This window comes from Dendroctonus ponderosae, unplaced genomic scaffold, assembly GCF_020466585.1.
Source record: "Dendroctonus ponderosae isolate FM_Combo_2020 unplaced genomic scaffold, Dpon_F_20191213v2 Dpon_F_20191213_11, whole genome shotgun sequence".
Classification (NCBI taxonomy): domain Eukaryota; kingdom Metazoa; phylum Arthropoda; class Insecta; order Coleoptera; family Curculionidae; genus Dendroctonus; species Dendroctonus ponderosae.
This window is the reverse complement of record NW_026017213.1, coordinates 1,827,041-1,851,279: the sequence shown is the minus strand read 5'-3', so window position 1 is coordinate 1,851,279 and position 24,239 is coordinate 1,827,041. Positions and strand designations below refer to the sequence as shown.

General features: G+C 35.4%; 1 protein-coding gene across 3 annotated transcripts in view; it reads right to left on the bottom strand.

The window, feature by feature from the left end:
- The window catches only part of LOC109546393, a 90,658-nt gene that overhangs the window by 42,776 nt on the left and 23,643 nt on the right, over positions 1 to 24,239 (bottom strand). For all 3 annotated transcript variants that reach the window (XM_048662669.1, XM_048662667.1, XM_048662668.1), the window contains exons 10-11: positions 17,331 to 17,597; positions 11,371 to 11,457 (exon numbers count right to left, since the gene is read on the bottom strand). In XM_048662669.1, coding sequence (XP_048518626.1) covers positions 11,371 to 11,457; positions 17,331 to 17,597 — 354 coding nt within the window. The remainder of the gene's footprint in view (positions 1 to 11,370; positions 11,458 to 17,330; positions 17,598 to 24,239) is intronic.

The window sequence follows — 24,239 nt, the reverse complement described above, 5'->3', positions numbered from 1 at the left end:
TATTTGCCAGTCTAAATTAGCAATTGTTTTCGATCGTTTGCTGTCAGATGCCAAGAAATGGTCAATTTAGTGGGAATAGTTGTCATTTTTCAGTTCAAAACGAAGACAGTTTCTTCAATATTGGCAACAGCTGACAAATAAATGAAATACAGGCTCAATTATTTGCACCTTTCTTGAAAAAATCTCCAATTTAGTGGAAACAATTGTGCATTTTTCAAACAAACTCGGTTTCCATAAATTGGAGCATTTGCTCAAATTTTTTTTCCCATTTCCAGCTGCAAATCAACTAATCACTTGGAAAGTGTTGATTTAGTGGGAATAATTGTCGCTTTTGGCTACCCAATGTTGTATTTTACACTGCATGCTAGCCTTGGAAACTTTCTTAATTTCCAGCGCCAATAAGCGATTTGGTGGGAACAATTGTGTCTTTCCAGTCCCGCATCAGTCCTATAAAGTTGCACAATTGCTCCAAGTGAACGAAAATAGTCGCATTTAATGCATTATTTTGCGTTCGACGCTTGAGTGCTGACGCTCATCCTTGTGTAAATAAACTATACAATATCGCACCAATTTTTATATGGGTTTGTAAACATGACGAACATATGTAAAGCTTGCAAGCTGCATTTTTACGGCGCTGTCGATGTTTGTTTTAGCTGGATAAAACCGTGGCTTTCATATAAACAGCCGTCTGTTTTATTAAGACATTCACCGGTAAAAATAGATGCATTATTGAAGGTACATGTGATTTATTGCACGTTCAATTATTGCCTTGCTGTTAATGCAGTTGATTTCGTTTCGTTCTGTTTCGATCCGTATTTTTCGGCTCCAACTAGAGTCTTTTGCAACACCACTTGGTCGACCTTTAAGACAATTTTCCATTGAATTCATGCAAGATGGTGCTCAAGCACACTTCTACCAGCCCAGCCACATCACCTTAACACTAATTTTCATAATTGTTGGATAGGTCGCGACAGCCATTTGCCTTGGCCAGCCCACAGCCCTGACTTTATTCCTATGGACTTTCGTTCGTATGGCGCTATCTATAGACTGATTAAGCGCAATGTTATGGTGTGGAAAAGGATGTGTGGATGAGAAACAACGCCGTTCATGACTTAAATGCAGATCATCAGACAGTTTGAGGGTTAGTGGACGGAGATTTTGCGGAAGTTTTAAGTTTAAATAACGAGCTTTTTGACAAGCAAAAATAATTTTTCAATTCTACGTTTAGTTGAGTTTAGATGATAGTTTTTGATTAAATGAATTAAATCCGTTGGATTGTCCGAGAAAAGTAGAGCAAAATTTAACATTTGATAATTTGCATCAGAAAATGCACAGCACTCCAGATCTTTTCGGAACACAAAAATTATTTCTTAATTCTATATTCATTTGAGACGCAAAATGTTCTTTTGAGTTTTTTTGCTAAAACGCACTGATTTTGATTAAAAAAATAAAAATGTTTGGATTGTCCCGGAAAATTATCGCAAATTTAACATTTGAAAAGTTTACTGCAGTATCTTTTCGGACAACCAACATTATTTTCCGAACCTAGATTCATTTGAGAAGAAAAAGACGCTTTTGGATTTTTTACTAAAACGCACTGGTTTTGATTTAAAAAAATAAAAATCGTTTATTGCCTGAGAAAATTATCGCAAATTTAACATTCGATAACTTTTAGAAAAAACAGAAGAACACGCCAGTAGGTGGAAAAGAAAAACGAAATTTCAGTTCTACATTCATTTGACATTATAAAAGCTCGGTTGGGTTTTTTTGCAAAAACGCAGTTTTTGATAAAAAAATTGAAAAAATTGATCCTTTTCAAAAAAATGAAGCGAAGCACGCCACTGCGATTTCGGTGAATAAAAACTAATTTTATATGCAAAATTTAGTTGGGAATCAAAATGCCCTTTGAGCTTTTTCCGAAAAGCGGCAATTTTGATTTAAAAAAAAGCCGTCATTTTGTGCAAGAAAATTACCGCTCTAGTTAACTTTTAAAATTTTCCAAAAAAAAATTGTGCACGCTAATCGTTTTTGGGCCAAAAAAAAACTATTTTCTAACTTTGCATTCAGTTGGGAACAAAAAAGATCTTTTAGCTTTGTTTGCTTAAATGTACAGTCTTTGAATAAAAAAATGAAAACTTTGCATGATCCGAGAAAATTACCGCAGCACTTAACATTTGTTACTTTCTAAAAACAGCGATGCACGCCAATGGGTTTTCTGCCTGCAAAAGTTTGATTTTAATTATACATTAAGTTGGGAACAAAGAAGGTGTTTTGGGTTTTTTCGCTCAAAAGAACAGTTTTTGATTAAAAAAATAAAATCGTTCCTATTGTCAGAGAAAATAACCGCAAAATGAATCATCATAGCAAATGTGTTTTCTGATTTGGCATCCAGTTGGGAACAAAAAAACTTTTTTGGTTTATTTGCAGAAACGCACAGTTTTTGATTTAAAAAAAGAGTCCAACGGATTGTCCGAGAAAATTAATGCAAATTTAACATCTTATATTTTCTAGACAAAGAAAGCGCGCAGGCAAAGGATTGTCTGCAAAAAATATTATTTAGTTTGGAACAAAATCCTTTTTGGGGTTTTCGATCGAAATGTACGGCTTTTGATAAACAATCACTTTTTATTCAATTTAGTGCCAGAAAATTACCGCAAATTTTATCATTTTATCACCATACTTTCAAGAGAAAAAACAGAATGCTTCAATGGTTTTTCTGCAAATAAAAATTACTTTTCAATTATACATTTAGTTGGGAAGAAAAACGTCCTTAAGGGTTTTTTTGCTAAATTGAACAGTTTTTGAATACAAAAATAATTTGAATATAAAATTGTCTCAATTTTTAACATCCGATAGTTTCCAGGAAAACTCAAACGTTTTTTCGGAAAACAAAAATAATTTTTCCATTCAACATTCAGTTGGAATTTAATTTTTTTTTTGAGCCCGAAACAATAAGCGCCAATGGTTTTTCTACAAAGAAGTGCAATGGAAGATGAAAAAATACAATAGACAGAACGGGTTTAGACGAAGCAAGAGTTCGGATGGAAAACATTTAGAGATCAAAGGTGACATGGAAGTAAAACATTTAAAGAATATAGGAAAATAGAGGAAACTAATTAGAAATGATATGAAGTGAAAGGAAGACAGGAAAGCAAATATCTGGAGGAGAGGAAAAGACAGGAAAGGCAGTAAATGCGAGAGAAAAACGACAAAAGGAATGAATTCTGGTGAAAATGTGAAATGAAAATAAAACAACCGTAGAAGAACGCGGAGGAAGAAGTAGCAAATATGGAAAAAATAAAACTGGTAGAACAAAGAATTGTCAAGAGAAAAAGAACCGAACGGATAGATTCAAATGTAAAAGAAGACTGGTAAAACTCGGCGTTTTTCTCCGAGAAAGTTCAACAAAAAAAAGGAAAACCATTCAAAAATTATTTATAGGAGAGCTGGAAGGAAAAGGACGAAGTGGAAGGAAAGTGCTTAGTGCATGAGACGGAACAGCAAAAAATTATGAATGAAGGGGAAAAGCAGCAGAAAAGACGATCGAAACTGAAAACCAACCAGGAAGAAAACATCTAGAAACGATGGTTTTGATACAAACAAAAATTATTTTCTAATTTCTAATTTTGGCTAAAACAACAGGAAGGACGAATTCGGATGGAAAAAACAGGAAAGAAAAACATATAGAAAAGAAATTCAACAGGAAATAGAGAAAACATAAATTCAACATAATGCAGCTGTAATGAAAATAAAGAACCGGAAACGAAAAGTGTCTAAAAAAGCAGATATTACAGGAGAGACAATTCCTGAAAAGGAAAAACAAAGAAAGAACCAAAAACTTCTTTGTCTAAAAGGAAACAAATTAAAAAAAACATAATTCAAACAAAGAAAAGACCAGGAAAAAAAGGTCAATGGGAAATAGAACAAATGAAAACTGAAGGAGAATAGTGAAAACTAGACAGTAATGAGACAAAATGGGAGGAAGACAGAAAAAAATCGCTTGTAAGGTGTGATTGAACAAGGAACAAAGAAAACACAAACAAAGAACAAAAGAAAGTTTAAACGAATGAGGAATGAATGCGGCTGCAAAGCATCTAGAGAATAAATAGGAAATGGAAATGAACATTTAGGGAGCAAAGGAAAATAGAGGAAACCAAACAGAAATGAGATAAAGTGAAAAGAAGACAGGGCAGAAAATATCTGGAGAAGAGGAAAAGACAGGAAAAGCAATAAATGAGAGTGAAAAACGACAAAACCGATGCATGCAGGTGAAAACCCGACATGGAAATAAAACAACGTAAAAGTATGAGCCCGAAACAATAAGCGCCAATGGTTTTTCTACAAAGAAGCACAATGGAAGATGAAAAAATACAACAGACAGAACGGGTTTAGACGAAGAAAGATTCCGGATGGAAAACATCTAGAGATCAAAGTTGAAATGGAAGTAAAACATTTAAGGAATATAGGAAAATAGAGGAATCTAATTAGAAATGATATGAAGTGAAAAGAAGACAGGAAAGAAAATATCTGGAGGAGACGTAAAGACAGGAAAGGCAGTAAATCCGAGAGAAAAACCACGAAAGTAATGAATTCAGGTGAAAAGGTGAAATAAAAATAAAACAACTGTAGAAGAACGCGGAGAAAGAAGTAGCAAATATGGAAAAAATAAAACTAGTTGAACAACGCTTGAAAGAAAATGAAGAACCGTAGCGAAAGTGCACAACTGGAAGAACACAGAATTGTCAAGAGAAAAACAACCGAACCGATGGATTCAAATGAAAAAGAAGACTGGTAAAACTCGGCGTTTTTCTCGAAGAAACTTCAAGATAAAGAAGAAAAATTATTCAAAAATTATTTCTCCTACAAATAATCTGTAAGGAAAAAGACGAAGTGGAAGGAAAGTGGTGCGTGAGACAGACAGGAAAAAATGATGAATGAAGGAGAAAAGAAGCAGAAAGGACGCATCGCAACTGAAAACCAACAAGGAAGGAAACATCAAGAAACGTTTGTTTTGATACAAACAAAAATAATTTTTTTTTACTTTACTTTTGGCTAAAACGTTCACATTATTGATTCAAAAAATAAAAACCCGTTAAAATTGAATTTCCAGTGAAACAAATCGGTGGGAAAATTGGGGAAGCTAGCAACGCTCTTCAAATGGATTACAAGGAGAAAAGCAACAGAAAGGAGACGCATCGAAGCTGAAAAAGAACAGGGATGAAAACATCTAAAGAATAAAGTTGAACAGGATATAGCAAAGAATAGTAAAAAGAAAACGCTCAGGAACGAGTTCTGAACAATAAAGAATCGTAAGAAAAATGTCGAGTAGAGAAGAATTTAGAGGAAACACAGCGTTTGAAGGAATCAAATGGAAGAAAAAATGAAACTCAGGCAAAGAAACGACCAGGAAGGAAAACATCCAAAGATCACTGTCGAACAGAAAATAGAACGTTTAAGGACACAAAAATAATAGCAAAAACTAAACAAAATCCTGATAAACAAAAAGGAAGACTAGAAGGGAAATCCCTAGTGGAAAAATTGAGAGAGAAAAACAACAGGCAGGACGCATTCAGACGGAAATAGAACATGAAAGGAAACATCTAGAAAGGAACGTTGATCAGGAATTAATTCATATGAAAAGGCGGAATAAAAATAAAACTAGTAGAACAAAGCTTGAAAGAAAATGAAGAACCGTAGCGAAAGTGCCAACTGGCCAAAAAGAACAGTATTAGGAGGAAAACACCGAACCGATACATTGAAATGAAGAAACAAAAACTAGTAAGACAACATCTTTTCTCGAAAAATGTTGAAGAGAAAATAATTTGAAAATAATATTATAAGGGAGCCTGAAGGAAAAGGACGAACGGGAAGATGAATGAGGCGAAAACAAGCAAAAATAATCCATCGAAACTAAAAAATAAGGAGCAAAACATCTAGAGAAAAAAGTTGAAGAGCAAATGAAGAAAAATAACACGCAGAAGGGCGCACGCCAATGGTTTTTCTACAAGGATAAATTATTTTCTCATTCTATCTTCAGTTGGGAGCAAAAAAAGCCTTTCAGATTTTATTGCTGAAATGTACAGCTTTTGATTTCAAAAATGAAAAACGTTGCCGAAAAAAGCCCACAAAATTTAAAATCTAGCTACGTTTCACAAAAAAACGTGCACGTCATTAGTTTTTTCCGCAAAAACAATTGTTTTGTAATTCTACATGCAGTTGCGAACGAAAAAGCTTATTTGACTTCTTTTGCTGAAGTTAACAGTTTTTGCAGTTACCGCATTACTTAATATTTTATCTTCCGGCAAAAAGGTCGGGAACAAAAAAGCTCTTTTGAGTTTTCTCATTAAAATGCCCAGTTTTACATTAAAATAATAAAATCCGTCGTAGTGCCCGAGAAAATTACTGACAAATTTACCATCTGGAACTTTCCGGAAAAGTGCTTCAGACAACGCACTTATGACAATTTTTGGGACACTCTCAATATAGCGCAGGCCTTACTTGTCAAAAAATGTGCACACTGTATATCGCAAACAAAGAAGCTTTAACAGCAAAATCTCCTCTACCTCAAGTTGGAAATCTCGTAGCTTTGTGGCCCTCAGATACAAGGTGGCTTGACTTTTAATCTCCAAACTGTGCACGAAAATATGAAAAAATACAGAGTGGTCAAGCTGGAATTAAGATGTGCGAATTGAGAATCTATATACTGGGCGACCAAAACTTCATATTTCAGCTGTTTTACTAGTATGGAAAACCTACAGCGCACTTTTTCCATACAGAGCATTTTTGCCATTCTTAGTGAATCACCCTGTAGACGGATATTTCCACTTGCTGAAAACAATGGAACCCATCCGGCCACATCACATGTTCGCTCTGCTATCATTACCTTTCGTTCTAATGGAAGGTGATACACGTGGAAACTCTTATTTCCATCAGATCTGGCTGGGGGAACCATTAGCATGCATTTCGCTGATCAATGAACGCAACATTGTTGCAACTGGTTTCACTTCTGATTTAGAGCGCTTAATTAAGTCTTCAAGATGATTTCATGATTGGTCCAACAAGTGAGCGTTTTTACATTAGCGGGCACCGAATTTATCTCACGCCCATCAGATCGGACAGTGGAAGAAGTTGAACAAGAGCAACATCGGTTTGAACTCTCAAATAGTCGGAAGTTGATTTGACGAGCAAATTATTACCCTGCATATCCTTCAGTCGCAGCAATCAAGCAGAAGGCAGGTTTTGTGGCGACGCGGATGTTTCTCGTCCATATTTCCAAGGTGTATTATTTTCCTTTACGTGCCGTCGCTGTTCCGAAGGTTGGCAAACCATTAAAGTAATTTTTGTTTCTTCAGCCATGGGTTTCGTCGTCATGCCACGGATCTCTTTCCGCTGACAGCATAGGCCTTTCATCTCATACATTGTACTCAATATGTAACAGTTTCTTCGATTTCAATTGTCATCGACAGTTCGCTTTCTTTATTTGGCGCACCCCGCGTGTGTTTTCGCACCGTTTTTCACTCTCTTCACTTGAATATTTGCGTATAATCTCTAAATGACTTGAATTAAAGATCGAAGGCATTTTTACTTTGGAAGATTTTCGCCCTTTTATCTGTATTGCTCGCTTTCCCGATTTCTTAACCCAATTAACTAAACCAAGAACATTTCTTTGCATAGGCATAAATTTCACTTGATTTTCTAGATGTTTTCCATCCGGAGTCTTGCTTCGTCTGAACGTGTTCTTTCTATCCTATATTTGCTTCTTCAATCAACTTTACGGCGGGCTTTCTTTCCTATCTTCCTACCATTTCATAGCATTACTGGCTAGTTTTCACTATTCACCTTTAGCCTTTAAATGTTTTATTTCTCATACTTTATTCGATTCTTTTCCTAAACGGTTTTTGCTCTATTTATTTCTATTTCCTGTTGAGCTCTTTCTCTTTTCTATATGATTATTCCTGTTTTTTTGTCGACACTTTGCTGTTATTTCCTTTCCTTGAAGCTCCCTTCTGTTCTAGATAAGTTCTATATTGTTGAGGCGGATTCATTTTTTTACAAACTTCTTTCTGGGTATTTTGCCTCAAAAATTTTTGTCTTAAAAAAAGACAGAATTTCCTCACGTTTTTATTACAGATTGATAAATAGTGCTCCTATTTCCCTTCTGTTTGTTTCACTTTCCCTGTTGCTCTCTATTCCCGGTACAGTTTTGTTCCCTATATATTTTCCATCTGGTCTTTTTCCGTCTGAATGCGTCCAATCTACTCCTTTCTCCTTCTAATGCTGTTTTTGCTGTATTTTTTTTTATCAAACTACTTTCTTTTTGGATCCTTACTTTTCCTCACTCTGTTCTGTTTGTTTGAATTTCTCAATTATTTTCTATTTACTCATCAGCGTTCCTTTCTAGATTTTTCTTTTCATGTTATTTATCTGTCTGAATGCGTCCTTCCTGTTGTTTTTCTCTCTCAATTTTTCCACTAAGGATTTCCCTTCTAGTCTTCCTTTTGTTTGTCAGGATTTTGTTTAGTTTTCGCTATTATTTCCTTCATTCTTAAACGTTCTATTTTCTGTTCGAGCGTCATCTTTAAATGCTTTCCTTCCTGATTGTTTCTTTCCTTGAGTTTCGTTTTTCCTTCCATTTGATTCCTTCAACCGCTGTGTCTCCACTTATTTCTTCTCTACTCGACATTTTCCGTACGATTCTTATTCTTCAGAACTCCTTTCTGAGCGCTTTCTTTTAGCTATTCTTCTTTATTTTCTGTTAGACTTTATTCTTTCTTAAGATGTTTTCATTCCTGTTCTTTTTCAGTTTCGATGCGTCCTTTCTGTTGCCTAATTTTTGCAATTTTTTTCTATTTTCTAGTCAACTTGGTATTTTATGTCCAATTCGAACTTATTCTCTCGATGTTGTTCTTCCTGTTCATTTATTTGTTTTTTTTACCGACTTTTGCTTTCAATTTTATATTCTTTAGTCTTCACTATGAACCTTCCTTTCTGCCTTCTTTGAACTTCCTCTTCTTCTTTTTCCTTTATTCCCTATATGTTTGATTTCCTCCTGTTCAACTTTTCTTCCTGATCTTGTCTTGGATTCTGTTCCGCTTTTTTTTTGTTTGTGCCAATTAAGCTCTCTTTTTCCTGTAATTGCTTCTCTGTTAGACACTTTTCTTTTCTGGTTCTTTATTTTTCTTCCACATCTGTTCTGTTTGCTTTATTTTCTCCGTTTTTCTCTCCGTTGAGTTTTTTTGCAATTTGGTTTATTTCCTATTTTTTTTCCATCCGAATGCTCTGTTTTCTTCTAGTACTGGTTTTGCTGGTTATATTAATTAACCAGACGATTTCCTTCCAGTTGCTCCTTTTTCTTCAGACTCTCTTCTGTTCGTTTGATTTTCTCTGCTTTTTTCACTTTTCATACAATTTTCTATATGGTGTTTCTGGTCTTTTTCCAGCTAACCTTTCCAAACAAAATGCTCGTTTTAACCTTTACTGTTGCTTTTTTTCTAACACTGTTCACTCCGTTTAAATTTTTGAATTATTTTCTATTCCTTGCTTAGCGTTCATCTCTAGATGTTTTCTGTCTTGTGCTTTTTTGACCTAAATGCGTCCAACTTGTTGTTCTTTTTTCCTTTATTTTTTTTTAACTAAATTTCTTGTCAACTACAGCCTGTCCTTCCGGTTCATTTATCCTCTGACTCTGTCCTGTCTGTGTGTGTCCTGTATTCTGTCCCAATTATTTTCTATCTCCTGCTCAAGTTCTTTTTTGGTCTGAATGCGTACTGCTGTTGTTTTTTTCTTCTAATTGTCCTTCAAAATTCCTTCCGTACTAGAAATGAACCGGGAGGACAGTGTCTAGTTGAGAAGAAATTTAATAGAAAAATTAAAGGAAAAAAAAACAACAAAGTTGAACGTACCCAGACGAAAAAGCAAAAGACAGAAATCATTTTGTAGAGGAACGTTGAGCAATAAATAGAAAATAATTGAGAAATTTAAGCAGAGTGAAGTAAAAGGAGCATTCAGATAAAAAAACCAGGAAGAAAACACATAGAGAAGAAAATTGCATGGGAAGTAAAAACAGCAGAGAAAACCAAACGAGCGACAGGGAGCCTGATGAAAAAGGAAAAATACTGTCACTCCGTTTGTTGTCTTTCCCTAGACTCTGTTTTGTCTAAGTTTCACAAATATTTCCCATCTCCTGCTCAACGTTTTTCTGCAGATGTTTCCTTTCTGTTTCTTTTTTCGATCTGAATGCGTCCCTCTTGTTTTCCACTTCATCTCATGTTCCCTTGTTGCCTGTTCGATGTTCGATTTTCATCTATAAATGCGTTTCTTCTGAGTCGTTTTGCTTGCCTGAGTGCCGGTCTTTCTGCAATTCTCACCCTTCAAGCTCGTGAACTTTCCCTCTTTTTCCTCATTTATCCCATCGGAGTGACGYGTTTCAAGGTTCAGGAGTATAAGGAAGACACAAACCGAAAAAAATSATTAAAACCGGTCCAACTTCAAAGAATCGCCCGGTAGCAGCAGGTGTKGTTTCGGCCATTTCTGTGGGTAATTTCACTGYGTTGCATGCGGAGTCCGGTGAAGGAAACCACAAAGAAACGAAACTAGCGATAATGAATTACATATTAAGCAGCCATAATTGATAATCTAAAAATCYGGATGCTTATCGCACCCCGATTGAATTACTCCAATTTGCATTACAAATTGTTTTATTGTTGCCAGGCTGTTAAAATAGAGTTTAACCGATTAATAAGTGCTCTGCTTGGCGGCTTCTTGATGAAAGCCCCCCATTCCACTGTAGAACGATAATAATCAGTTTACCGAATTCTGTTCGTTGCCATGCGGAAGCCCCAATTCGCATTAACCAGGGAAGGAAGCCGACGCGAATGGGATGTTAATGAACCCCCCTCGTATATGAAATGCAGTCGACCAGCTGAATTGCTGCTGGGATTCACTGTCTTTCAAGTCGTCGGTTTGTTTGTTTTACTGCTTCTTTTACAGTGTTTCAGTAATTTTTCAGTTTCATTATTGCTGTTTAGTGTTGATATGTTTGACACTCAAATACTAAGCAGGAAGTTTCCAACAGCCCTCGTTCACATAGCTATTAATTTTAGTGTTCTAGTTGTTTTACCGAATGTTTTATGAAGAATGGAGCGAAATTCGCACACATGTTTGGGCGAACCCCAAACGCCGATTAGAGGGTGAATTATTGGGAATCCTCCCTCTTTGTGTGTGAGCGTGTTGGGGACTGATCCCCCTACTGGTTATACAGGGCGATTGAAAGTTTTTGATAATGGCAAACTATCAAAATGTAATACAGGTTGGCATCTCAGCTTACTCTTGAGAGTGAAGAAATAAACTTTCTTGATAGGGAAAACTTACCTGGTCGGCTTGGCAGGTTAACAGCACGTCGTACTGCATACGTTCTGCTCGGTACGTCAAGAAGTCTTGGATAATCTTCGGTCCATACTGAAATGAAAATAACTCATTTTAATATGCAACCTGCAAAGGTTTTCACATCTGCACTCGATGTGTAAAAACTGCTGGGAAAAAGCCTGCAAATGAGCGTCAAATTTGCAAAGTAACTGTAGAAAAATGAGGAGAAATTGCCGTAATTTCAGTGGGGAACTGAAATTCAATCAGAAACTGGGCACGAAAAGTGATTAATTGGGCAAAAAATGAAGCGCAAGTCGCAGCGAAGGAAAAAGAAGGAAGAAGAATAATACGCCCGAAGGCAAGAAAGAACCGGAAGAAAGTGCCCAGAGGAGCAAATGAGCAACAAGAACACATTCAAGTGCAAACGTGATCAGGAAAGCAAATATATGGAGCAGCCGTCATAAAAGTATGAAACATAATCGGAAACAAAAAACTGACAAAAATCAGACAGAAAACTCATTGAGAAGAAAATTGTACAGGAAATAGAAAACAACAGTGAAAATTAAGCCAGCAGAAAGAAGCTTGAAACAAAAGGAAGCACCGGATGGAAAGTTGATCAAAATGACTAGCAAAAACGGCACTGAAATTTAAAAAAAATGGAAAATAATTGAGAATCTCGAAAACAGACAGAACAGAGTGAAACAAAAAAGAACAATCGGAACGCTAGTATCCACTAGAGAAGAAAATGAGTAAGAAAATTTGATTCAGAAAAACAGCATGAAGGACTCGTTCAGGCAGAAAAACATGGGACAGGAAATAAAAAATAATTGAGGAGCTTAAAAAGAAAGAACAGAGTCTTAGAATCAATGATGAACCGGGAGTGACAGTGACTCTAGTTAAGTAGAAATTCAGTAAAAAAATTCAAAGAAAAAAAAACAACAACGTTGAACGCACCCAGACGAAAAAGCAAAAGACAGAAATCATTTTGTAGAGGAACGTTGAGCAATAAATAGAAAATAATTGAGAAATTTTAGCAGAGTGAAGAAAAAGGAGCATTCTGATGGAAAAACCAGAAATAATACACACAGAGAAAAAAATTGCATGGCAAGTAAAAACAGCAGGAAAAATCAAACGAACGACAGGGAGCCTGATGGAAAAGGGGAAACCGGAAGGAAAGCGTCTAGTTGGCAAACTAGGAAATAAACCGTATTGAAAAAAGCTCAACAGGAAATTGACAAAAATTGAGAAAACAAAGCGAACAGAATAGAGATATGGAAGGAAAAGAAAGGACTAGAGAATAAAAGTATCTAATAGAGAAGCAGTGACAGGAAAAACAGCGCTTAATTAGGAAAAACAAAGGAAAGCAAGAAAAAACGAAACTTAAACAAAGACAAGACCAGGAAGAAAAGTTGAACAGGAAATAAAACACCTAGAGAATAAAGGATAATAGAAGACACTAAATAGAAATTAATTTAAGTGACAAACAGAGGAAAATGCAGGAAAGGCATTTAAGGAAATGCAGGAAAGGCAAATTAAGCAAGACTGAAAAATCTCAAAGGTGGACAAAGAACATAAAATACAGCGTTTGAACGAAAAGAACAGTCGAAACGATGCATGCAGACAAAGAAAGAAACAGGAAGCAAAACGTTTAAAGAATAAAAGAGAATAGAGAAAACTGAGCAGAAATTAGATGACAGACGACAGGACAGAAAATATTTAGAGGAGAAGAAACAGCAGGAAATGTGGAGAATGCGTGAGAAAAACGACAGAAGCACGTTCTCAGATAAAAAACGACCAGTAAATAAAACATCTAAAGAAGAACGATGAGCAGGAAATAAAAAATATGTGAGGTAATGAAACTGACATATCAGGAATCAGAATAAAACTGGTATAAAAAGGCAAAGTTTAGGCAAAAAAAGGAATAAAAGGAGGAATAAAACACCTAAGAAAAAGAGTTGAGCAGGAAGTAGAAAATAAAAAAAAAATACAATTTTCTCTTTTGTTGACCTGAAAGAAGAAGTGGAAGTAAAGTGCCAAGCAGACAAGTAATAACAGCAAAGACAGAGTGTGAAATAAAAAACCAACAGAAAGAACGCAACTCAAAACATCAAATCCTAGTGTAAAAGAGTGAACATAAAAAAGAGCGTTTGGAGGAAATCTACAATAGAAAGAACACCATCAGATGAAGAAAAAAATCAGGTAGGAGAAATGTATAAAATAAAGTTGAGCTGGAAATAAAATATTTAAACAAGACAAGCTAATACGTGAAAGGAAGACACGAAGTAACTAGAGGAGAAGACAGCACAGGAAAGGCAGCTAATGAAGAGAAAAACGACAGAATTAAGGAAATGGAACGAAAAAACCAAAAAGAACGTAAAATACACCGTTTGATCGAATAAAGCAATCGAAACTATGCGTGCAGACAAAGAAAGAAACAGAAAGCAAAATATTTAAAGAATAAAGGAGAATAGAGAAAACGACGGCAGGACATAAAAAATCAGACGAGAAGAAAGAGCAAGAAATGTGGAGAAAGTGTGAGTAAAACGACAGAAGAACTGCATTAGAAGAAGACAACCTTTAGGCGAAAAAGAAGAGGAAAGAAAACACCTAAGGAAAAGAGTTGAAGGAGCATAAAGACAAGATAATACGTGAAAAGAAGACACGAAGTACCTAGAGGAGAAGACAGAACAGGAAAGGCAGCTAATGAAGAGAAAAAACGACAGAATCAAGGAAATGGAACAAATGGAAGACAAAAACAGAACAAAAACGTAAAATACAGCGTTTTAACGAATAAAACAATGAAAACTATGCGTGCAGACAAAGAAAGAAGCAGGAAGCAAAATGTTTAAAGAATAAAGGAGAATAGAGAATACTAAGCAGGAATTAGATGACAGACGATAAGACAGAAAAAAATCAAAGGAGAAGAAAGAGCAAGAAATGTGGAGAATGCGTGAGAAAAACGACAGAAGAACTTTCTCAGTTGAAAAAACGACCAGTAAATAAAACATCTCAAGATAAACGATGAACAGGAAATAAAATATAGTCGAGGAAATTAAACTGAAATATCATGAATCAGATTAAAGCTGGCATGAAAAGAACAAAAAATTCCGTCAGAAGGGGAAAAGCAACAGTGACTCTTTTAGGCGAAAAAAAAAGAGGAAATAAAACACCCAAGGAAAAGAGTGTAACAAGTAGAAGTAGGAAACAAAAGGAAAATACAATTTTCATTTTGTTGACCTGAAGGAATAAGTGGAAGTAAAGTGTCAAACAGACAAGGAATAACAGCAAAGACAGAGTGTGAATTAAAAAAACAGCAGAAATAATGCAACTCAAAAAATCAAATCCCAGTATAAAATAATGAACATGAAATATAGCGTTTGGAAGAAAAGTACAATAGGAAGAACGCCATCAGATGAAGAAAAAATCAGGAAGGGGAAACGTATAAAGTAAAGACAAGATGATACGACGAGAGGAAGACACGAAGTAACTAGAGGATAAGACAGAACAGGAAAGGCAGCTAATGAAGAGAAAAAACGACATAACAAAGAAATGGAACAAATGGAAGAAAAAACAAAAAACAACGTAAAATACAGCGTTTGAACGAATAAAACAATCGAAGCTATGCGTACAGACAAAGAAAGAAACAGGAAGCAAAATGTTTAAAGAGTAAAGGAGAATAGGAAAAACGACGACAGGACATAAAAAAATTAGAGGAGAACAAAGAGCAAGAAATGTGGAAAATGTGTAAGAAAGCGACAGAAGAACGCTCTCAGATGACAAAAACGACCAATAAATAAAACATCTAAAGAAGAACGATGAGCAGGAAATAAAAAATAACCGAGGAAATGAAACAGACAGATCATGAATCAGAATAAAACTGGTATGAAAAGAACGGGAAAAACTGTATTAGAAGAAGACAACCTTTAGGTGAAAAATAAGAGTAAAGAAAACATCTAAGGAAAGAGTTGAACAGGAAATAGAAAACAAAAGAGTAGCGGTTTCCCTTTTGTTGGCCTGAAGAAAGAAGTGGAAGGAAAGTGCCAATCAGACAAGGATAACAGGAAAGGCAACGTTTGAAAAGGGAAAACAACAACAGAAGAAACGGAACTCAAAAAAACCAATCCCTAGTGTAGAAAAGTGAACATGAAATACAGTGCTTAAAAATAAAAAATAATATTTATTTATTATAATATAATAAAAAGGCAAAAAATGCAGCCTTGAAGCAAATAAGCAACAGCAAGAACGAAACTCAGACAGAAACTACCAGGAAGAAACCTATGTAGAGAAGCAAGAGCAATAAAAAACAAAGAAACGAACAGGAAGAACAACATCGAGAATAAATAAAATCCTTAGTTGAGCAGGAAATCGAGAAAAATTGCGAAAATGAAGAAAATGCAAAGGAAAATACCGGAAAAATGGGCCCAGTGGAGAAAAATGACCGGGTCTGCAGTCAGAGCAGAAAAACTACAGGAAGAGCGCACAGAGGCAACATAAGGACGAGATATAAAAATATCTCGAGAATGAAGAAGAACAGAGTAAGTGTAGCAAAATGTTGATGATGGCAATGGATGGTAGGAAAGAAAGTGTCTAGTGGTGCAGAAATCGGTAGGAAAAACAGGGTCTGAGAAAGGAACATAACAAGAAAAATGCACCCGAACAAAGAAAAATCGACAAAAGAAACGAATAGAGAGGAAGCTAAGCAGAAAATGAAGAAATAAACAAGAGCGATAAATCAAAATATAAAAAGGTGTTGGTGAAATGCACCTGGAAAAAAACAGCCAAAGGAATGAGAAGAGAATTTTGAATTAAAATGAATTCGAAGCTGAAACTGCAGGAAACCTTTCAACAGTAACAAGGCTAATTAGCAAGAAGATATTACCAGAGTGAAGTCGAGAAAACAAGCACAAAATGCCGTCATCGAGGAAAAAGTCGATAATTATCATGAACTCATGGTTTCCTTTAATCAATCTAATGGAAATAATCTTGAGGATTGAAAACGGTCGTAAAAGTCGACCAGCACCGTTAATTCTCATCCATGCCGCTGCCTATAAACCAGCATTATTTAAGGTCAACAAGCGGATATAAATAATAATTATAGACTGCGCCAGCGGAAACATTAGAGACTTTTCTGTGAAAAACTCCAAGTTATTGCCGTGTCGTGCAAACATCAAGATGTTGTCAATCGTCGCATGAGTGCTTAACACTGAAACGCAAAATTTATGAATCGAAGACGCAACTTTCATTCTAGATTAGTTTGGAAAATTCATGCAGTTCCGGATGAATCGAAATGGAGAACCGGGATTTTCGTTAGAAAGTGTTGGGATTTTTTCCTGTTCAGACGCGATTTATTTTCGCTGCTGCTACGAAAGTTATGGGTTACGAACCGGCGCGGACGTCAACATTTTTACGATCGGTCATAAAACGGGAGGACCATTAAAGCCCAAATTCATGAATTTGGAATGGCTGTATGCAATTCAGAGGCGCAGCATTCAGTTTTTCGCGGTCCAAAAAATTGCCTGGAAATGCACCTAAAACTGCCCAAACTTGTTCTATATTACAGAATGATAGTCAAAGTGTTATTCAAAGTATCACAGCGTGAGAAGCGAGGTGTTGACGCATGACGCACAGAGCGGCATCGACCCAAAAGGGCCACACAACACAGTGTCACCCAGACCTAGCGTGGACTAAGTTGGAGATTGGTTGGTTGCCTATTAAGGCGAATTGGCTTGAAGTGAAAGGCCGCGCCATCTGAACTCAGGCAAGAGACTTGCGATAGAAATGAAGACCAAAAAGCGTTAGATCGACTGCACTGGTAGTACACTGAGTCGTTCGGTCACACCGCTGTGTTTGTTAAAAGCCCATAAACTTAAAGTGAATTATGATTAACGGCCTGGCGCAAGTACTAAAATAGAAGTAATTTACGACGAAAGAGGCTCGTAAATGCGAGGACTAACGTTTCTTCTTACCTTGGCGAATCTGATGGCAGTCAACCAGAGATTTCGGGCCATGGCTGTTAGTTGGATAGAAATTGGAGAATCCGCTTTCAGTGTCTTCGGGCAAAACATCAAGATGTGATTCTGTGCGGCCCCAAAATATCTTCGTAGATAGATGCAGCCCCCCAAAGGAGAATTGTAGAATTCTCGGGCAGTTGAACCAATGTATGCATCGAATTGGCACGCATACCCAACCACTTGCAATGTGCGACTTTCCTTTTGAGCGAGTTTCTTTTTAGCCTAAAAGCAATGAAATTGCAGTTTCAATTAATTTTGTTAATTGTATGGTTTTAATGCAGTTAGTTAGAGACAATCGTCAGCTACTCTACCGGCAAATGTTTCGCTATTTTATTGCCTGGCGCCATGTTTTCATTAACTATGCTAAACAATTTTAATTGGGCCAATAAAGAGCCTTTAATTCAGCTCGACTTGAGCAATTTGCCTGGACCAGTGGCGTGCGCGATCAATATCCGACTGTTTCCTCTAGCAAGAGGCGAAGGAGTGTGTCGGCCGCCACTGGCCGATGCAAACTTTCCCATCATCGCACTGTTGGTTCATTTCCTTGTTTTAATTCATTTTAATCAATCAATTATATTAAGCGATTATCCAAGATTAATTAATAGCGCTGGATGTTGTTACTTAACATTTCGCAAAGCAATTTGCATATTGATGAGGAAGTAGGAACAGGATTGCGGAAAAATTGCCCAGTTGTGGTCACTTTATCGAGGAATTCATTGTTACTTCGAAGCCTTAAAAAAAATCAATAATTGATGAAGCCAGTGAATCTTTTGGCTCTTAATTATAACGAAATTCAAACAAGAAAACAATCTAATTAAAGCCCGGAAAACATCAAACATGGATGATTGAAAATCAAGAAAAAGTATTTCGTGCCAAAACCAAATTTTCCGAAATAAATCCGGTGAAACTGGCTAAAAGTAAATCAAACAAGAAAACCTCCAAACCTTTCTGATTAAAAAATGTATTCCGGATGCATTTGCAATAATTTTTTTAAACATTTTTAACTGAGTTTTGTCCAATAACAAAAAATCAATTAGAGATTTAAGCATCTATTTCTTTTTTGAAAAAACTTAAAAGTTGAGAAAACTGAAGAAAAGATTGACAAATTATCCAATAAAGCGATTGAGGCTATTTAGGCTAGAAAAGTAGGAAAATGTGAACCTGGTTTTCTCAAATTGCTACAAATCTTTTCATTTGAAAAATCGCTCTTCCAAACAAAAATGTAGTTCTGAATCAAACAGTCAAAAAATTCTTCACTCTTCAATAGAACGATTGAGGTTCTTTTAGTAGGAAAGTTGGAAACATTTGTAGCAATTTCGCCCGAATTAAAAAAAAATTCAATCAAAAATCTGTAACTCAAAAATCACACAAACTGAAGAAAACATCGATAATTTATTCGATAAAGAAATCGAGGCGTTTTTAGCAGAAACTAATTTTCTCTTGCAGATTTTCTCAAGTTCTCGTAATTTTTTATTTTGAAAAATCTTGCCGATTTTTCTAAAATGAACAAAATGATTATTTATGTTAATGTATAAAGAATTAATTAAAAAACACACACAACACAAAAGCAAGGAGAAAGGCTGGACCACTCTGTTTTATCAAATAAATTGATAAAAGAAGCTCCTAACTTTTCAATAGTTCGATTGAGGCTCTTTCAGTGAATAAATTGAAACATGATTTACGTAATTCCTAAGATTTTCACAAATACGTTTTAATTAAAAATCGCATTTAAAAAAAATTGCAACTGAAATCAGACATGTTGGAAATAAAGCTCATTATTATGGAGAACAACTGGCACTCTTTCACGTTCAAACAACCCAAAACAATGAAGAAAACTTTGAGCAAACATAAAATAAGCGAAAGAAGTGAAGAAGTAAATTACTGACGAAATCGTTAAGCAAAAATATCAATGAGGGGCACACAGACGAAGGTGGAAAATAGTTCACATATTCACCTAAATCACATAGCGAAACCATTAAATTTTCCTTATGGAAAAAAAGAAACATGCGCGATAAGTGAACAGAAACGAAAATAGCGCATGCTCGTTTTCAGCTCTAATCGCCAGCGTGAAGCACAATAGAAATGAACATGAAAAGGCCCATGAGGAATTTATTTTCTGCAACCGACTGGAGCGCAGTTTGATTCAATGAATCGCCTGCAGACTAATCGCAAAATGAAACCAGATGCAGAACTGCCTGGAAACATGCCAAGAAAATGCAAAATTGTGCAGTGGTTTGCACGAAAATTTAATGGAAAAGTTGCAAAATGCGTTTCAGTTTTTGTCAAATTTTTTTACTTATACAATGTCATTTTTGTTTTTTTAATCAACGTTTGTAACGCTGAAACTAATGAAGTTGCAAATGGAAACTCTGAACATTTCAATAGAGCAGAGAGTCTTTTTCACTGCAAAATTTTCAGAGCAATAGAGCTTTTTGAGTAAAAAAATGGAAACTTAGCTGATTCAAGTAGAGTTTTTCTCAAATACTTAGAATGTTTTAAATTATTAAACACATTTAATTTAAAAAATTCGTCAGTCAAACAAGTTAGAAAACATCAAAATTGGATTACGATATGAATTTTCTACCATTTGAAAAACTTTCAGTATTGTTTATGTGAAATGGACTTTAAACAAATCATAACTCAGAAACTAAACAAGATGAAGAAAAGCACGTTGAATCCTCCAACAGCGCAATTGAGGCCCTTTTAGTAAAAAAATGGAAAACTTAGTTTTAAAATTTAGAGAAAAATTTTTGATATTATGAAACTAGTTCTATTTGGAAAAATATATAATGAAAAAAAAACAAGTACTTTACGCCTCAATAGAGCAATTGACGCTCTGTGAGCAATAAAGTTTGGAAATTTAACTGAGTTTTGTCCAAATTTTCACAAATATGTTTTAATTACAAATTGCCTTTAAACAAAATTGTAACTGAAATCAAACATGTTGGAAACAAAGCTCATTATTATGGAGAACAACTGACACTCTTTCGCGTTAAAACAACCCAAAATAATGAAGAAAACTTTGAGCAAACATAAAATAGACGAAAGAAGTGAAGAAGTAAATTACTGACGAAATCATTAAGCAAAAATATCAATGAGGAGCATACAGACGAAGGTGGAAAATAGTTCACATATTCACCTAAATCACATAGTGAAACCATTAAATTTTCCTTATTGAAGAAAAGAAACATGCGCGATAAGTGAACTGAAACGGAAATAGCGCATGCGCGTTTTTCAAGCTGCAATCGTTAACGTGAAGTCTAGAGAACTACAATAGAAATGTATTAGAAAAAGTTTGGCTTTGGACAAACCTTAAAGATAAATTACCTTTAGATCGGAAACATAATGACTGGATGAAACCAAGAGAAAAAAGTGCTGAAGAAGCGGATGAAAGTTGGTAATTGGGAACCTGAACATTTTTTTTATTTCTTTAATATGTTATAATATAATTAAAGTAACCGCAAGCTATTTATTTGAAGACACTAAACGCACAGGACAAGTCGTGACGTCATAGCGCTAGTTCGTTCGATTGAAAAGCAATAAGAAAATACGGTTTGACTATTCAAAATTCGTGCTGTGCTTAATGGAACCAACACAAAAACAATATTACAAATGCTGTATGGGGACACTGTGTCCTAGTACTACTTTTAAAACGCCAGATAAGCTATTTATTCGCGTACTACGAGATTAAAGCCGGCGTCTAAAATGAAGAAGCTGAAGAGCTCACAAGGACATTTCTAAGAAGACTACTGCCCATGTATGTGAAGATAATTTTGATGTAAGTATAAAAAACACATTTGATTTTGTCTATTGTATAACTGATAGATATTTTGAATTTGTGTTTTGTTTTTTCTCTGCTGAATTATTTATTTATTGCTGTATTTATTATATACGAATATAATAAACTCAAAAATAGTTATTTGCTATACTAGACGATAAAAAGAAACAGTAAGTATCTGCGAAGGAAAACCCTAGTTTTATAGTCGTGTATTTACGTTAAATACATACTATTTTGGTCATGCAAAAAGAATATTTTTATGTAACTAATATTATTTATTTATTCTAGGGAAGAAGATATGAATAAGTATGTTAAATCCATGCATGTTTTGTATCAATACCAAATCACTTTTAATGATGTATTTTAGTTTTTACTAGCATGAAAACACTACTTTCTTATTTTTTGTTGAATCACTTACATTTTGATCAATAGCTATCTACTGTTTGAATTTTGAAAATTGGAGCCATTAAAACCCTAGCCTAACATTTTATCGATTTATATAAAACTATTGACTATTTTGTCTATAAATCTACCTGTTAGCTTTAACACCGCGAACTTCAGCAAGAGAAAAACTTTCGGTGTTTTTAATGTAAGATGCCAGCATAAACATATCCACTGGTGGTAAAGTGTCAGATTGTTCTTTTACAAAACCTGCGTGAATCATTTTGAAATATTTTCTTTTTCTCCTAATACACTATAGAAACGTTTTAACGACAATATCTAAACTGATGTTACATGTTTACATGCTCCACATTGCAGCCGCCACGGCCGTCTAGCTACTTGACGTCACAACTACCAGAATGATTTGAAGTATACAGTTTTTACATGCTTAGACTATTTACATAGAAATAAAAAATGAGTTTTTTTGTAAACCGTGGGGTTTTTACTAGTATTAAGTTACAGTTGCGAGTAATATTTTGCAAATTTAATTTTTGTGCAACTTCCCAGTTGCAACTATGTACAGAACATATAGTACAGAAATCGGCTGACATACTTGAGGAAAAAATGCGTAATCGGACCTCGCCTATTGCCAGCTGAGTGAAACTTCTTCAGCCAGAAAACGGTAATTCCATTGGACGATATCCTCTAGCATCCAAAGTGGCACAACAAGTTTTTATTTGTGTTAGGCAATAAATCATGGGTGATTTTTTGCTTATCGCTGAATCAGTAGCGCAGAACTGCTGTAGGCACGTACATCGTTGCCTTCAATTTATGCAGATTGCGGTTAGTTATGATAGGACAACCACCGTATTATTGACGATGGTTGCGACTATTTTGGTTGCTGAGGCGACTTGGTTGCACGTGATTATTTTGCCAATGTTGAATACCCGGTAGCACGGTCGACATTAACACTGATTTGGTCTTCAAGCTGACAGACCATTAAGTTCGCCTTGCGGCGGCAGTAAATGCAGAAGAATGGCATGGACGTTGCAAAAAGGAAACAGCCGAAGATGTTGGTAGTACGTATTGAACCTGCCATGGGACGACACACATAATTTTATGAAAATTGCAACTTTCCGTTAAGTGCACGAGAAATATCGAATTATTCAACATTTTTAATTAAGATCATTTTATTACATAAAATTTGTTCAAATTCTGCCCCCAGATATCGACGCTTTTAGTAACCTAGACCTAGTTGCTTATTCCCGGTAATGATAGCGCTAACCCCTCGTATGTTAAGGTGTAGTCGCCCAGCTGAACTCTGAGCGATAAACTGTGGCATTTTCGGCCACAGTTTAACTTTGGCTTGTTGTAACTATGTAACAATGTTGGCTGTTTTTAGCCATAAACATCAAGTTCTGGAAAATGTTTTGCTTACGCCTTTAAAGATTAATAGTTTTATCTTTTTCAAAGTTGTTTTTAGCAAAGGAAAAACCTGACCTTGCTGGATTACCGCAGAAGCCATTACTCTTATCTAACGAAGGCAATAAAAGTCGATAGACTGGAAATCGATGATAAGGTATGGGGCCCTGGGGAAATTGCAGTTTTTTCCCAGTTGGGCTGTAGGGTTGCATTTATACATACAGGGTTTTTCCGACCGACAGCGTCCTAATTGGAAAAAATAGTCTTTTGATAAAATTTGATCCAAAATTGAGGTGTTTTGTCAAARATTATGTAMCTTTTTTCCTTCACTGTTTTCCCCYTCTAAATTGCCATTTTTCTTCAGCTTCCTTCCTACTTCATTCATTTRAAAGTAGTTTTCTTGGCATGATTCGAATCAGTTTTGGGCCTCCGAAAGATCTAGAGACGGTTCACTGAATTGAAAGTTTTTCTTGAGGTTAAAACYGTGCTTTGAAGAGTTCGGGTGGTGAAATTKCCACTACTAATGTTCATTTCTATTGAACTTCCCGAACGCTGTACAGGTGGCGCTCCCTTTCACAACAGGAATTCTAGTTCGATAAACAGTCCAGCGCTCTTAAGGCGAGCATGCGCTATTTCTGTTTCAGTTCTTTAGTTGCGCATGTTTGTTTCGTCCTCAGTTTCCCGGAGACAGTTTGATTTGAAAATGAAAGTTTAGCTTTGTTTCATTCCATCGGATATTGGTGGCTCGTATTTCTGTGTGTTTTTCCTCACAATTTTGCCAATCATTCAGTTGGGTTTTCACTCTTTTTCTATATTTTGGAGAACAGGCTGCAATGATTTTGATAGGTTCTGCATGATAAATGTGTTTGATAGAACACCTCTGAAGGTGCAAGCCACTGATGCTGGCGAAACGTCACAAAGAACTGGCCAAGGCTCAAATCAGTGTATTCTGATAAATATTTTTGTGACTGATAAAAATTCTTCATGCTCGATTGCTTAGTTTGCCTTCAAAGTTCAAAGTAGCAATCTATATCTTCACGCTTAAGGCATTTGAACAAAAGGCACATGAATGACTGGGAAATTCTATCAAATATTTTAAATTTTGCAGTGAGCAAAATATTGAAAAAAAAAATTCAACGTTGAGAAGTTAAGTACGATTTGTGGAAACTATCCTTAAAAACTCGCAAAAGCTGAAAATACATAAAAACAATACAACAATATTTGAAAAAACTGATTTCTGAAAATATTTTAAAGTTTTCAATTAAAAATACAAAGCAAAAACA